The following is a 16823-nucleotide window of genomic DNA, read 5'->3' as shown; positions in this document are numbered from 1 at the left end:
TTGAGGAATAGAAATTTAGCAAAATTCGAATGGAAAGAGTCGAGCAGAAAAAGCCATCAAGTTGTGTATCTGGGCCCGTAACTAGTGCGTCACTCAAGGACCCACTGAATGTAATTGGGATGATAGTGACCTCTTCCTATGGTCCATTTGGAAGACTCAAGCAGATTCATAATGGTAGTGGGGGGTGCGTTACTACAACCTCACAATCCGCTGCCTTACTTAGTGGATTGTCTCTCACCCACCCTGCGTTACACTTACTAGTTGCCTCCATCCGTAATCATATATCTACCTTCAATGATTGTGGACTCTTTGCAGCAATCCTTTGCTGCACCTTGATAGACAGATGCCTCCGTTTACCTGTATCGGTCCACACAACGATTAGAATTAACAAGAGTCTATTGGACATGTGTTTGAGTTACTTAAAGTCAGAGGATTGTGCTTGCAAAATGAGTGTAGATTTTACCCACAGCAAATCTCTTCTTGATCTAACGCGGTCCGTGCTATGTAGTAAGCCAGCGTGCATGATGACCGTGAAAGAAGTAGAGTATGTGAGCCTGCTCATTGTAAAGGCTTTTCTCTACAAAGTCCCCAATGAGTCTAATCCCAATCCTCTTTTAGGAAGAACTCTGACTGTGGCTGTTGAAGGACCTAGTGTAATGGACTCTGCCTTTGTTCCTGGCGTGCTTACTGAAATGCCAGCCTGCGGTTGGAGCCGACTAATGCCTTTTTCTGGACTACCCTCACCCAACATTACGTTAGCTTTGTTCTCAGTGTCTCTGTGCGGAGAATTCAGTGATACAGGAGATGGCACGGTGGAAGTTAAGGCTGGTGTAGATCCAGAAAAAGTCATCTTGGATCAGTTGATTGCTTTAGGGAAACAGATAGTGGATGATCAGGTGCAAATACTTCTGTGTCAAAAAGTTATCCATCCATCACTGAAACTGTATCTAAAGGAACACGACATCCTAGCTTTGGACAGATTAGGAGCAGCCCTTATGGAACCTTTAAGTCAAATGACAGGTAATAATAATCTGTGTTCTTCTGACTTGCCATGCCTTATTATTGGCTTGGGCTAATCACATAGCATTTTAGATCCTCTGACTGATTCAATGAATGAGGGGGGAGGCATTGACATACTGTAAGGGCTCGTTCACATGAACGGATTTCTTTTTAAACCTGCAGTGGGCTATCCGCAGCTGATTTTCAGCATCAGATTCTCCGCCGCAGACCCCATTGATTTCATTTCAAAGGGGTTTGAAACAAAATCCAATCGTATTAACGTGTCCTAAGAAGGTATGTGATCAGCCCCTCCCCCATGCTTTCTAGAAGTGCCAAAAATGTATTTCTATAGGTGGCAAAAAAATTCCTCTTTAAAGGAAAGCCTAGTCAGAAACACTTTTTTTTTTTTTTTTCTATGCAGTGGAAAAGGTATGTTGATTCATGCCCCCTAAAATTGAAGGCAAAATACCACTATTGTCTCCTCTAGGCAAGTGGATACATTTGATGGGTAAAGTGGGGGGCTTTTAACGGCATATATGATAAACGTAGGTCTCAGACACTTTCATTTCCTTACAGGAGAAATTTGGTAAAAAAAAAGAAAAAAACGTTAACTCCCCTTCTGCCGCTCCCCCCATTGCGCCCAATAGGTCTTTGGCCCCCTGGTCCCGGTCTTCTTACTGCTTCAGTGTGCATGGATCGTCACACTGTAATCAGCGTATCGCCAGCCGCAGCATAGTCCCACCTCGGCTGGTCATAGGCTGAGCGCAGTGTCATGTAAGGAGCCCAGGCAGCAAGGAGAAGGAAGGACCCAGGCTCATTACATGACACTGTGCTCAGCCTATCACTGGCAGAGGCGGAACATCGCAGCGGCAGCAATACGCTGATCACAAAATGCCGATCTGTGCACATAGAAGTAGGAAGAAGACTGGGGGACTGAAGATCTATAATGGTGCAATGGGGGAGCTGTGGATGGTGAGTTAAAGGTTTATTTTTTATTTTTATTATTTTTTACTTTTTGTATCCCAGGCACAATGCAATGGGATAAAAAAAAAATTGTGCTACACTCCTTTAAAGGAGTACTCCAGGATATGAAAACGTATCCCCTATCCGAAGGGGCCCACGCGATCTTCCGTACGGACTGCTGAATGCAGCGCTCCGGCTCTCCCATAGAGATGTATTGAGGTGGGTGTGTCGGCCGCCGCGTCATGCTGTGGTCAGACATGCCCCCCTGCCGCTGACTGCCAGGGCCCCGTACAGGAGATCGCGGGGGGCCCCAGTGATCGGACCCCCCGCGATCTGAAACTTACCCCTAAGGATATGGGGTACGTTTTCATATCCCAGAGCACTCCTTTTAAAGGGGGCACTCCCGTGGAAACCTTTTTTTTTTTTTTTTTATAATTAACTGGTGCCAGAAAGTTACAGATTTGTAAATCACTTCTATTAAAAAATCTTAATCCTTCCAGTACTTTTTAGGGGCTGTATACTAAAGATAAATCCAAAAATGAAATGCTCTCTGCTGTCCATTTTAGGAACTGTCCAGAGTAGGAGAAAATCCCCATAACAAACATATGCTGCTATGGACAGCAGAGGTCAGCAGAGAGCACTGTGGTCATGATCAGAGGAAATGCATTTCTTTTTTGGGTTTCTCTTTAGTATACAGCTCCTAAAAAGTACTGGAAGGATTAAGATTTTTTTAATAGAAGTGATTTACAAACCTGTTTAACTTTCTGGCACCAGTTGGTAAAAAAAAAAAAAAAAAAAGTTTTCCAGGAGTTAAAGGAGTACTCTAGTGCAGAGTATTCCTGCCCGGGCTGCAAAATAAATGAAAATGAACCATCACTCACCTCCCTGGGTTCCCGCGGAGCGCCACTACAGCTGATCGGTCCTCTGGTCCATCTCCTTCATACTTCCGGGTGTAACGAAGCGTCACATGGTGCTCAGCCTATCGCCGGCGGCCGCGATGTTCAGCCTCGGCCGCCGATAGGCTCAGCACCATGTGACGCTTCGTTACACCCGGAAGTATGAAGGAGATGGACCAGAGGACCGATCAGCTGTAGTGGCGCTCCGCGGGAACCCAGGGAGGTGAGTGATGGTTCATTTTCATTTATTTTGCAGCCCGGGCAGGAATACTCTGCACTAGAGTACTCCTTTAAGCTAAACAACCCTTTTGATTAGGTCTTAACTAGAGATGAGCTAACTTACAGTAAATTCGATTCGTCACGAACTTCTCGGCTTGGCAGTTGATGTCTTTTCCTGCATAAATTAGTTCAGCTTTCCGGTGCTCCGATGGGCTGGAAAAGGTGGATACAGTCCTAGGAGACTCTTTCCTAGGACTGTATCCACCTTCTCCAGCCCACCGGAGCACCCTAAGGCTGAACTAATTTACGCAGGATAAGTCATCAACTGCCGAGCCGAGAAGTTTGTGACAAATCGAATTTACTGTAAGTTCGCTCATCTCTAGTCTTAACCAAACAAAAACTAGAAGATCAAGTGGCTGCACCAGATACATTCTAATATGGTAAAATTGATATAATGAGTCCCTGTGTTAATGAGAGGTGAACTACTTGAGTACTGAGCAGGAATGCATGTATAAGGTCTTGTTCACATATGATCGGTGGTCTGGCATAGGTTTCCTCCAGCGCAGTAGTACAGCAAGGGAAACTGATCCTATTTATTTCAGTGGGACAGTTCACCGCATCAGTGGAGACCCTATACCACTGGATAGAACAACGCCTCATATCCAGTACCTTATTCTGTAGAAGTCTATGGTGTACAGAACGGGAAACGGAGTACAGCCACAGGTAGTTTGCAGCACCTGGCTTTTGCCTCTGGCACTCCATAGTCCACTTAGCGCTAGAGATTAGATAGGTAGAAAGATGAGTAAAATTGTTAGCTGTCCTGGTATGCTGGATGTTGTAGTTTTGCAACAGCTGGAGGGCCACAATTTGATGATCACTGAATATATAGATAGATTATAAAGGAGTTTTTCTTTTGCCTGCTAACAGGGAAGGACAGGACAAAAAAAAACAAAAAAAAAAACACTTTACTCCTTGCCAATATAACACCATACACCAGTGTTTCCCAACCAGGGTGCCTCCAGCTGTTGCAAAACTACAACTCCCAGCATGCCCGGACAGCCAAAGGCTGTCCGGGCATGCTGGGAGTTGTAGTTTTGCAACAGCTGGAGGCACCCTGGTTGGGAAACAAGGTCATACACTGTGCCTGGACCACTGCAGCCAATCACTTGACGTGACATCTGAAGCCGGTGTGATTGACTGCAGTGGCCTATTAACGGTGCAGCGGTGACTGGATCCAGGAGCAAGCAGAGGAGTGAGTGTCTTGTTTGTTCTGCCATTCCCTGCTAGTGAGCACTAGAGATGAGCGAATTTACAGTAAATTCGATTCGTCACGAACTTCTCGGCTCGGCAGTTGATGACTTTAGCCTGCGTAAATGAGTTCAGCTTTCAGGTGCTCCGGTGGTCTGGAAAAGGTGGATACAGTCCTAGGAAAGAGTTTCCTAGGACTGTATCCACCTTTTCCAGCCCACAGGAGCACCTGAAAGCTGAACTCATTTATGCAGGATAAGTCATCAACTGCCGAGCCGAGAAGTTCGTGACGAATAGAATTTACTGTAAGTTCGCCCATCTCTAGTGAGCACTTTAAACACTGTAAAAGACCATATTGGGGGGAATAATCACATTTTCAATATACATTTTCTGGTATATGCCTGCATCCTGTTAAAGGGGTACTCCGGTGAAAAACATTTTATTTTTTTAAATCGACTGGTGCCAGAACATTAAACAGATTTGTAAATTACTTCTGTTTAAAAAATCTTAATCCTTCTAGTACTTATCAGCTGCTGTTTACTATAGAGGAAGAGTTCTTTTCTTTTTGAGTTTCTTCTCAGTCTGACCACAGTGCTCTCTGCTGACACCTCTGTCCATGTCAGGAACTGTCAAGAGCAGGATAGGTTTGCTATGGGGATTTTCTCCTGCTCTTGACAGTTCCTGAAATGGACAGACAGGTGTCAGCAGAGGGCACTGTGGTCAGACAGAAAATAAATGTAAAAAGAAAAGAACTTCCTCTGTAGTATACAGCAGCTCATAAGTACTGGGAGGGTTAAGATTTTTAAATAGAAGGGGGGAAAAAAACTAGTTTTTCACTGGAGTACCCCTTTAACTGATACAGCTGTGTACTGCCTGTTGCCCCATTGACTTGGATTATCCAAATGTATTCAACTAGTCACTATATTCAGGCATTTGTATATGTTTACCTTGCATTTTTTAGTCCTGTTAATAAACATTTGTAAATGACTTCTATTAAAAAAATGTAATCCTTCCAATAATTATCAGCTGCTGAAGTTGAGTTGTTGTTTTCTGTCTGGCAACAGTGCTCTCTGCTGACATCTCTGCTTGTCTCGGGAACTGCACAGAGTAGAAGAGGTTTGCTATGGGGATTTGCTTCTACTCTGGACGGTTCCCGAGACACGTGTCATCAGAGAGCACTTAGACAGAAAAGAACAACTCAACTTCAGCAGCTCATAAGTACTGAAAGGATTAAGATTTTTTTTTTTAACAGAAGTCATTTACAAATCTGTTAAACTTTCTGGAGCCAGTTGATATATATATATATAAAAAAATTTTTTTATCCTTTAACCTATAAGGGAGAGATTTATCAAAACCTGTCCAGAGGAAAAGTTGCCCAGTTGCCCATAGCAACCAATCAGATCGCTTCTTTCATTTTGCAAAGACCTTGTTAAAAATGAAAGAAGCGATCTGATTGGTTGCTATGGGCAACTCAGCAACTTTTCCTCTGGACAGGTTTTGATAAATCTCCCCCTAAGTCCCTATAGGGACTATACTAGTGAGTGGGGAAGATTTATCAAAACCTGTCTACATGTAGAGTGGTGCAGTCGCCCAATCAGATCACTTCTTTCATTTTCAGAGGCCTTTATAAAAATGAAAGAAGCGATCTGATTGGTAACTTATTTTGGTCACCTGTAATGGAAAGATTTGGATTCACACCTGGTTTTGGTGACCAATACTGTGTACAATGAAACCATAAAGCTGTTGTGTGCATAAGCCCTAAGGCCATGATTCCACATGCCGGTAAAGACACGAATGTTGCTATTGGTGAACGCGTGGGGGGGGGGGGGGGGTGGATTCAGCTGCATGTGTTTACCGCCATGTGGGAACATGGCCTAACGACAGTACAACACTACATCACCCATGAGTCTAAGGGGCAAAACTGATATGAAAAATGACAAGTAATGCCACCAATGGTCACCTGTCACCATAGAGCATTGACGGAACACGAGCGTAACCTATTACCTAATATACTGATAGCGAAGAAGTATTAGTATGTGCCGAGGTATATTAGGTATGTGGAGGTGATAGAATTAGAACAAATACATACTAAAAATTCCAATAATCTTGTTTTGTATATTATTTTCTGTATTGTTTTTTTTATTGCCTTTTCCCCTTTTATCACAGGTGCACGGCCTATAGCTTCTCTTTGTTCAGTTTCTAAGGCTTCTTATGGCCACCTCAAGCAGATCAGTAAGGTTTCCTTTGGGAATAAGCACTTCCTGCATCTTCAGCCCTATAACACTGCTGTGTGCAGTATTGTGCTCTGTAACCGGAATGAGACCTCCTTAAAAGAGCTTACGGTACGTAGACATTAGAGATGAGCGAACTTACAGTAAATTTGATTCGTCACGAACTTCTCGGCTCGGCAGTTGATGACTTATCCTGCATAAATTAGTTCAGCTTTCAGGTGCTCCGGTGGGCTGGAAAAGGTGGATACAGTCCTAGGAGACTCTTTCCTAGGAATGTAGCCACCTTTTCCAGCCCACCGGAGCACCTGAAGGCTGAACTAATTTACGCAGTCTAAAGTCATCAACTGCCGAGCCGAGAAGTTCGTGACGAATCGAATTTACTGTAAGTTCGCTCATCTCTAGACATTTTCATTGATTGAGAGATTTGTTTTTTTTATTGACTATAGATCCATCTATGTAACCTATCATCTATCATCTGTATATGCCAGTGTTTCCCAACCAGGGAGCCTCAAGCTGTTGCAAAACTACAACTCCCAGCATGCCCAGACAGCCAACGGCTGTCCGGGCATGCTGGGAGTTGTAGTTTTGCAACAGCTGGAGGCACCCTGGTTAGGAAACACTGGTATATGCACGCACAGCAAAGACTGATCAGCTCTGCGTTTTGGCACGGAGTGCAAAAGTGAAATTATGCATTCTCATCGTTAACAATTAATGTGTTTTTTTTTTTTTCTGTATAGATTCATAATAAAGGCTGCTTTTTTTTATTATTTTTTTTACTGTCATTAACCCCTTAAGGACTGAGCCCTTTTTCACCTTAAGGACTCAGCCATTTTTTGCAATTCTGACCACTGTCACTTTAAACATTAATAACTCTGGAATGCTTTTAGTTATCATTCTGATTCCGAGATTGTTTTTTCGTGACATATTCTACTTTAACTTAGTGGTAAAATTTTGTGGTAACTTGCATCCTTTCTTGGTGAAAAATCCCAAAATTTTATGAAAAATTTGAAAATTTTGCATTTTTCTAACTTTGAAGCTCTCTGCTTGTAAGGAAAATGGATATTCAAAATAATTTTTTTTTTTATTCACATATACAATATGTCTACTTTATATTTGCATCATAAAATTGATGAGTTTTTACTTTTGGAAGACACCAGAGGGCTTCAAAATTCAGCAGCAATTTTCCAATTTTTCACAAAATTTTGAAACTCGCTTTTTTTCAGGGACCAGTTCAGTGGATTTGAAGGGTCTTCATATTAGAAATACCCTATAAATGACCCCATTATAAAAACTGCACCCCCAAAGTATTCAAAATGACATTCAGTCAGCGTTTTAACCCTTTAGGTGTTTCACAGGAATAGCAGCAAAGTGAAGGAGAAAATTCACAATCTTCATTTTTTACACTCGCATGTTCTTGTAGACCCAATTTTTGAATTTTTGCAAGGGGTAAAAAGGAGAACATTTTTACTTGTATTTGAAACCCAATTTCTCTCGAGTAAGCACATACCTCATATGTCTATGTAAAGTGTTCGGCGGGCGCAGTAGAGGGCTCAGAAGGGAAGGAGCGACAAATGGTTTTTGGGGGGCATGTCACATTTAGGAAGCCCCTATGGTGCCAGAACAGCAAAAAAAAACACATGGCATACCATTTTGGAAACTAGACCCCTCGGGGAACATAACAAGGGGTAAAGTAAACCTTAATACCCCACAGGTGATTCACAACTTTTGCATACGTAAAAAAAAAAAATTCCCTAAAATGCTTGGTTTCCCAAAAGTTTTACATTTTTAAAAAGGGTAATAGCAGAAAATACCCCCCAAAATTTGAAGCCCAATTTCTCCCGATTAAGAAAACACCCCATATGGAGGTGAAAAGTGCTCTGCTGGCGCACTACAGGTCTCAGAAGAGGAGGAGTCACATTTGGCTTTTTTGAAGGAAATTTTGCTCTGGGGGCATGCCGCATTTAGGAAGCCCCTATGGTGCCAGGACAGCAAAAAACCCCAGATGGCATACCATTTTGGAAACTAGACCCCTTGGGGAACGTAACAAGGGGTAAAGTGAACCTTAATACCCCACAGGGGTTTCACAACTTTTGCATATGTAAAAAAAAAAAAAAAATTTACCTAAAATGCTTGGTTTCCCAAAAAATTTACATTTTTACAAAGGGTTAAAGCAGAAAATACCCCCCCAAAATTTGAAGCCCAATTTCTCCCGATTCAGAAATCGCCCCATATGGGGGTGAAAAGTGCTCTGCTGGCGCACTACAGGTCTCAGAAGAGAAGGAGTCACATTTGGCTTTTTGCAAATTTTGCTCTGGGGGCATGCCGCATTTAGGAAGCCCCTATGGTGCCAGGACAGCAAAAAAAAAAAAACATGGCATACCATTTTGGAAACTAGACCCCTCGGGGAACGTAACAAGGGGTTAAGTGAACCTTAATACCCCACAGGTGTTTCACGACTTTTGCATATGTAAAAAAATAATTTTTTTTTTACCTAAAATGCCTCTTTTCCCAAAAATTTTACATTTTTAAAAAGGGTAAAAGCAGAAAATACCCCCCAAAATTTGTAACACAATTTCTCCCGAGTACGGCGATACCCCATATGTGACCCTAAACTGTTGCCTTGAAATACGACAGGGCTCCAAAGTGAGAGCGCCATGCGCATTTGAGGCCTAAATTAGGGACTTGCATAGGGGAGGATATAGGGGTATTCTACGCCAGTGATTCCCAAACAGGGTGCCTCCAGCTGTTGTGAAACTCCCAGCATGCCTGGACAGTCAGTGGCTATCTGGCAATACTGGGAGTAGTTGTTTTGCAACAGCTGGAGGCTCCGTTTTGGAAACAGTGGCGTACCAGACGTTTTTCATTTTTATTGGGGAGGGGGGCTGTGTAGGGGTATGTGTATTTGCAGTGATTTTTACTTTTTATTTTATTGTGTGGTAGTGTAGTGTTTTTAGGGTACAGTCACATGGGCGGGGGTTCACAGTAGTTTCACGCTGGCAGTTTGAGCCGCAGCTCAAACTTGCAGCCGGATACTTACTGTAATCCTCCGCCCATGTGAGTGTACCCTGTACGTTCACATTGGGGGGGGGAACGTGCAAAACTACAACTCCCAGCATGTACGGTCTATCAGTGCATGCTGGGAGTTGTAGTTTTGCAACCGCTGGAGGCTCCGTTTTGGAAACAGTGGCGTACCAGACGTTTTTCATTTTTATTGGGGAGGGGAGGGGGGTTGTATAGGGGTATGTGTATACGTAGTGTTTTTTTACTTTTTATTGTGTGTTAGTGTAGTGTAGTGTTTTTAGGGTACAGTCGCACGGGCGGGGGTTCACAATAGTTTCTCGCTGGCAGTTTGAGCTGCGACAGAAAATTTGCCGCAGCTCAAACTTGCAGCCGGATACTTACTGTAATCCTCTGCCCATGTGAGTGTACCCTGTACGTTCACATTGGGGGGGGGGACATCCAGCTGTTGCAAAACTACAACTCCCAGCATGTACGGTCTATCAGTGCATGCTGGGAGTTGTAGTTTTGCAACAGCTGGAGGCACACTGGTTGTGAAACACAGAGTTTGGTAACAAACTCAGTGTTTTGCAACCAGTGTGCCTTCAGCTGTTGCAAAAGCTACAACCCCCAGCATGTACAGACAGCGGAAGGGCATGCTGGGTCTTGTAGTTATGCAACAGCTGGAGGCATACTACTTTGGCTGGGGATGCTGGGGACTGTAGTTATGCAACAGCTGGAGACACACTGGTTTGCTACATAACTCCGTGTGCCTTCAGCTGTTGCAAAACTACAACTCCCAGCAGTCACCGACAGCCAAAGGGCATGCTGGGAGTTGTAGTTATGCAACCAGCAGATGCACTACTACAACTCCCAGCATGCACTTTAGCTGTTGGTGCAAGCTGGGAGTTGTAGTTACACAACAGCTGAAGGTACACTTTTCCATAGAAAAAATGTGCCTCCAGCTGTTGCAAAACTACAAGTCCCAGCATGCCCATAAGGGCATGCTGGGAGTTGTGGTGGTCTGCCTCCTGCTGTTGCATAACTACAGCTCCCAGCATGCCCTTTTTGCATGCTGGGAGCTGTTGCTAAGCAACAGCAGGAGGCTGTCACTCACCTCCAACGATCCAGCCGCACAGGTCAGTCCCTCGTCGTCTCCGCCGCGGCCGTCGCTCCTGGGGCCCCGATCCCAACATTGACGCCGGGGATCGGGGTCCCCAGCACCCGGGGTGCACGTCCCGCTCACGTCCTCCGGAAGAGGGGCGGAGCGGGTTGCGGGAGTGACACCCGCAGCAGGCGCCCTGATTGGTCAGCCGGTAATCCGGCCGACGAATCAGGGCGATCGTGAGGTGGCACCAGTGCCACCTCACCCCTGCAGGCTCTGGCTGTTCGGGGCCGTCTCCGACGGCCCCGAACAGCCTGTAATTCCGGGTCACCGCGTCACTGGAGACCCGATTGACCCGGAATCTGCCGCAGATCGCTGGACTGAATTGTCCAGCGATCTGCGGCCATCGCCGACATGGGGGGGCATAATGACCCCCCTGGGCGATATGCCCCGATGCCTGCTGAACGATTTCAGCAGGCATCGGGCACCGGCTCCCCTCCGGCTAGCGGCGGGGGGCCGGGATTTGACAGGACGTACTCAAACGTCCTGAGTCCTTAAGGGGTTAAAGGGTTTTTTTTTTTCAGGAAAATTTTTTTTTTTAAATATATCAACTGGCTCTAGAAAGTTAAACAAAGTAATTTGTAAATTACTTCTATTAAAAAAATCTTAATCCTTTCAGTACTTTTTAGCTGCTGAAGTTGAGTTGTTCTTTTCTGTCTAACTGCTCTCTGATGACACGTATCTCGGGAACTGTCCAAAGCAAATCCCCAGAGCAAACCTCTTCTACTCTGTGCAGTTTTCGAGACAAGCAGAGATGTCAGCGGAGAGGACTGTTGCCAGAGAGAAAAGAACAAGTCAACTTCAGCAGCTGATAATTATTGGAAGGATTAAGATTTTTTAATAGAAGTAATTTACAAATCTGATTAACTCTCTGGAGCCAGTTGAGATATATATATATATATATATATATATATATATATATAATATAAAACGTTTTTACCTGGAATACCCCTTTAAAATAGAATTTTGACATGTTACACTAACTTGTCAAAAATTTAAGATAATTCAGGGTAACAGTGCTGAGACCCCCTGCGATCACCAGCCTGGGGCCAAGACCTCTTGCAATCAATAGCTCAGGGTGCAGGGCGAGCCATGCATGATAGTTGTGCTTACCAGCTGGTGTTCCACTAAGGGCACAACGCCACTGTGGGCATGTAGACGATTTTATGTAGGGGTAGCAGCCTTTCTGAAACCTGGGACTTGCAGATGTAGGCCACAATGTAGAGTTTCATGGGAAGGCGCTTAGATTAGGCATTTACTTTTATTGGGTGGGCACAGTACAATGTCTTTCATAATTTTGACTTTAATCTTTTCTTTTGCAGCGGACATGTCAGACAGCTGAACACACTTTAAATCATCTTCTGAAGGAACCCTGTCTCCTGCTTGGCGGTGGCTGTACTGAAGCACATATAGCTGCTTACATCCGTTATAAGGTAGATGATTATTTATGTGCAGGATAAAATGTATTTACCATAGCACAGCTTTATCTACTATTACATATTTCAGAGCCTACTGCAGTTTAATCTCAGCTTGCCTTTTTGACAGCGGGAGGTCACGTGACAGCCATACATAATGTAGTAGCTGAAGGGGTTGTTTAGTCCTACATTACACAGACAAACCTTTTAAAGGGGTACTCCGCTGCTCAGCGTTTTGAACAAACTGTTCCGAACGCTGGAGCCGGCACCGGGAGCGCATGATGTCATAGCCCCACCCCCTCATGACGTCATAGCCCCACCCCCTCATGACGTCACGCCTCGCCCCCTCAGTGTAAGTCTACAGCCGTCACGCCCCCTCCCATAGACTTGCAATGAGGGGGCGTGATGTCATGAGGGGGCGGGGCTATGACATCACAAGCTCCCGGCGCCGGCTCCAGCATTGTCCTAAACGCTGAGCAGCGGAGTACCCCTTTAAATTTTAATGGACACTGCAATATTTCATTCCTTCTGTGGTTGCGCTGCAGCAAAGTTGAACATTTAGGTGTTCCCGCAGATTACATCTGAAAATAGGGGGTAAACACTTTATCAACTAACCCTTTTAACCCCTTAACGACCACGGATGTAAATGTACGTCCTGGTTTGGCGGGACTTCCCGCACCAGGACGTACATTTAAATCCTGTGTATGATCGAGAGCATCGGAAGGGTGCTCGCGTCATACACGGCAGGTTCCGGCTGCTAGCAGCAGCCGGGGACCCGCCCGTAATGGCCGACATCCGCGATCGCACTGATGTCCGCCATTAACCCCTCAGATGCCGTGATCAATACACTTTGTACTTTCATTGGATGATCGGATCGCCCGCAGCGCTGCTGCAGCGATCCGATCATCCAGCATGGCGGCCGGAGGTCCCCTCACCTGGCTCCGGCCATCTCCCGGGGTCTTCTGCTCTGGTCTGCGATCGAGCAGACCAGAGCAGAAGATCACCGATAATGCTGAGCAGTGCTGTTTCCAATGCATAGCACTACACAGTATTAGCAATCAAAGGATTGCTATAGATAGTCCCCCTATGGGGACATAAAAAGTGTAAAAAAAAAAGTAGAAAAATGTTTAAAAAAAGTGAAAAATCCCCTCCCCCCAATAAAAATTGTCAGTTTTTCCCATTTTACCCCCAAAAAGCGTAAAATAATTTTTTTAATAAACATTTTTGGTATCGCCGCATGCGTAAATGTCCGAACTATCAAAATATAATGTTAATGATCCCGTACTACGGTGAATGGCGTAAACGTGAAAAAATAAAAAAAAGTCCAAAAATGCTGCTTTCTGTCACATTTTATTTAAAAAAAATCTATAAAAAATGATCTAAAAGTTTTATATATGCAAATGTGGTATCTAAAAAAAGTACAGATGACGGCGCAAAAAATGAGCCCTCATACCGCCCTTTATATGGAAAAATGAAAAAGTTATAGGTGGTCAAAATAGGGCGATTTTAGATTACTGATTTTGTACAAAAAGTTTTTTATATATTTTTTTTTTAAGTGGTACAAAAATATAAAAGTATCTAGCCATGGGTATCATTTTAATCGTATTGACCCACAGAATAAAGAACACATGTCATTTTTACCGTAAAGTGTATAGTGTGAAAACAAAACCTTCCAAAATGTGCAAAATTTTGGTTCTCATTTAAATTTCCTCCCTAAAAAAATTTTTGGGGGGGTTCGCCGTACATTTTATGGTAAAATGAGGGGTTTACTTACAAAGTACAATTGGTGACGCAATGGAAATATAAAAGAGTTACGGATTTTAGAAGGCGAGGAGGATAAAACGAAAACGCAAAAATAAAATTGGCCTGGTCCTTAAGGTGAAAATGGGCTTGGTCATTAAGGGGTTAAAGGGGTACTCCACTGGAAAACTTTTTATTTTTTTAAATCAACTGGTGCCAGAAAGTTAAACAGATTTGTAAATTACTTCTATTGAAACATCTTAATCCTTCCAATACTTATCAGCTTCTGTTATGATCCACAGGAAGTTCTTTTCTTTTGGAATTTCCTTTCTGCCTGACCACAGTGCTCTCTGCTGACACCTCTGTCCATTATAGGAACTGTCCAGAGCAGGAGAGGTTTTCTATGGGGATTTACTCCTACACTGGACAGTTCCTAAAATGGACAGAGGTGTCAGCAGAGAGCACTGTGGTCAGGCAGAAAGGAAATTCAAAAAGAAAAGAGCTTCTTGTGGATCATAGCAGCTGATAAGTATTGGAAGGATTAAGATTTTTTAATAGAAGAAATTTACGAATCTGTTTAACTTTCTGGCACCAGTTGATTTAAAAAAAATTTTTTTCCAGTGGAGTACCCCTTTAAGTCCCCTTTCACACTACTTTTATGTTCCTGTAAAAATTCCCACCCATCATGAACTCCTGTCAGAAAGTCCAGAAAACGGCCATCAAAAAATCCCATTCATGTCAATGGGATTTTTCGACTATCCTTTAGCGTCCGTTATTTTTGACAGTGCAAATAACGGTGCATGCACTAACTTTTGTCCCGTCCAAAAAATAATGGTGGAATAACAGATGTTAAAAATTTTACATTGAAGTCTATGGCTGACGGATGTTCACAAACAACATCCGTTGGCGCCCGTTATTTTCACCTTCCATTATTGCTACTGAGCATGCTCAGTACAGTATCACAACCATAAGGGGGTAAAACTGACATAAAATAACGGACTATAACTGTGCATGACGGATGAAATAACGGGTTATAACGGATGGAACATGTCCATTATTTTGACAGAACGTCCATTAAAAGAACAGACATTGGTCGTCCGTTAAAGGGGTACTCCGGTGCTAAGACATCTTATCCCCTATCCAAAGGATAGGGGATAAGATGCCTGATTGTGGGGGTCCCGCTGATGGGAACACCCGTGATCTTGCACGCAGCCCCCTGTTAGAATCAGTCCCCGGAGCGTTGCATTGAGGGGGCGGCGCCGTGACATCACAATGCTCCGTCCCTGTGATCGACAGTAATCAGACCCGGAGCGAACACGCTCTGGGGACTGATTCTAACTGGGGTGCTGCATGCAAGATCATGGGGGTCCCCAGCGGTGGGACCCCCGCAATCAGGCATCTTATCCCCTATCCTTTGGATAGGGGATAAGATGTCTTAGCGCTGGAGTACCCCTTTAACATCCATTATGTTCAGTTATTTTGTCTTTTTTTTTTTTTTCATGACCTCAAAATGCAGGAACGAAACAGTAGTGTGAGAGAAGCCTAACAAGTTGGGATTGTTTAAAATGGACATGAAGTGTTAATATTTATTATTGTGTATTGTATGTGTGTGATGTAAATTCATTATTATCTTTTACAGAGTTTAATGATTCAAAGCAGCCATCTTGAGGAACTGAGATGTTCATCATCGGAGTACAGTCTGGTGGCTGGCTGCTTCTGCTCCTCATTAGAGGCCACGGCACGGTGCTTGGAACACGATGGCGGGGAAATTCTTACTGACTTACAGGACGGTCACTTTTGGTCTGTACTTCCTGAAGTCGGCGGAGATACAGAAACTTTACATATGTGTGGCTGTCAGCTTTTCCAGAAGAGAGAGGGTCTTACATGGACTGTATTTGGGAGCCCATATCAGCCGTTCAGTCCCCGAAATCACACACAAATCTCTCCGTTGTTACCAACCAAAGAGACTCTGATTTTAGATAGCTTCACTGCAAAATGTAATGCTATAAGGGTGGCTGTTGACACAGCTAGTCTGATCATGGATCTGGTGTACGTTGTTAAAGATGAAAACTGATTCAACAAAAACACTTAAAATTTCAACTCCTTTTCCATACTTTTCAATGCCTTTGTACCAGAATATGTCCAATTTTTTTTTTAAAGTTATATATTTGTACACATGGGGGAGATTTAGCAAAATATGTCCAGAGGAAATGTTGCTGAGTTGCCCAGATCGCTTCTTTAATTTTTCAGCGAGCTTTATAAAAATGAAAGACTCGATCTGATTGGTTGCTATGGGCAACTCAGCAACTTTTCCAAATTTCCCCCATGGTGTCCCTAAACAATTCTTCTGAAGACTAAATAGATCAGTGGTCTTCAAACTGTGGCCCTCCAGATGTTGCAAAACTACAATTCCCAGCATGCCCGGACAGCCGTTGGCTGTCCGGGCATGCTGGGAGTTGTAGTTTTGAAACAGCTGGAGGGCCACAGTTTGAAGACCGCTGAAATAGATGTTCTATTTTCTTCCTTCTCATTGCAGTTTGGCTCACCCTTATCATTTTTGTTGGCTCCCTTCAAACTTGTTCTGATTTATATATTTATTTGTGTAATAAATGGTGCACTGTTGTAAAAGGTGGTCAATAATGCTTTTGTATATACTTACAAGCCTAAAGGTTGTGTTTTATTCTCACCCCTTTTGTTCTCACCCCTTTTGTTCTCACCCTTTTGTTCTCACCTTGTCCTATGTAGCTGCTCTAGTCCAGGGCTGCAGGGATGTTGTGCCAGAAAACTCTCATCACACCTGCTGCCAACTACTTGCTTTAGCCATATAGGGCACACGACTTCTAAAGCCAGTGATTGGCTGCTGCAATGCAGCCCTGTAAGAAGAGCCAGTGGTGAGGACTATTGAGTGATCAATGTATTTAGTTAGTTATTTATTGTAAGTGCTAAACTG

The 16823-nt window shown here is 43.7% G+C and overlaps 1 protein-coding gene across 1 annotated transcript; it reads left to right on the top strand.

The window, feature by feature from the left end:
• The first annotated feature begins 17 nt into the window (after positions 1-17).
• MKKS (MKKS centrosomal shuttling protein) lies at positions 18-16501 on the top strand. Its single transcript, XM_056567864.1, has 4 exons — positions 18-1020; positions 6492-6667; positions 12041-12151; positions 15513-16501. The coding sequence occupies exons 1-4, from the start codon at positions 30-32 to the stop codon at positions 15945-15947; spliced, it is 1713 nt and encodes a 570-aa protein (XP_056423839.1). The 5' UTR covers positions 18-29; the 3' UTR covers positions 15948-16501.
• The last annotated feature ends 322 nt before the right edge of the window (positions 16502-16823 follow it).

This window comes from Hyla sarda, chromosome 3 (genome assembly GCF_029499605.1).
Source record: "Hyla sarda isolate aHylSar1 chromosome 3, aHylSar1.hap1, whole genome shotgun sequence".
NCBI classification, from domain to species: domain Eukaryota; kingdom Metazoa; phylum Chordata; class Amphibia; order Anura; family Hylidae; genus Hyla; species Hyla sarda.
Note: the sequence above shows the minus strand (reverse complement) of the source record. Positions and strands in the feature narration are given on the sequence as shown.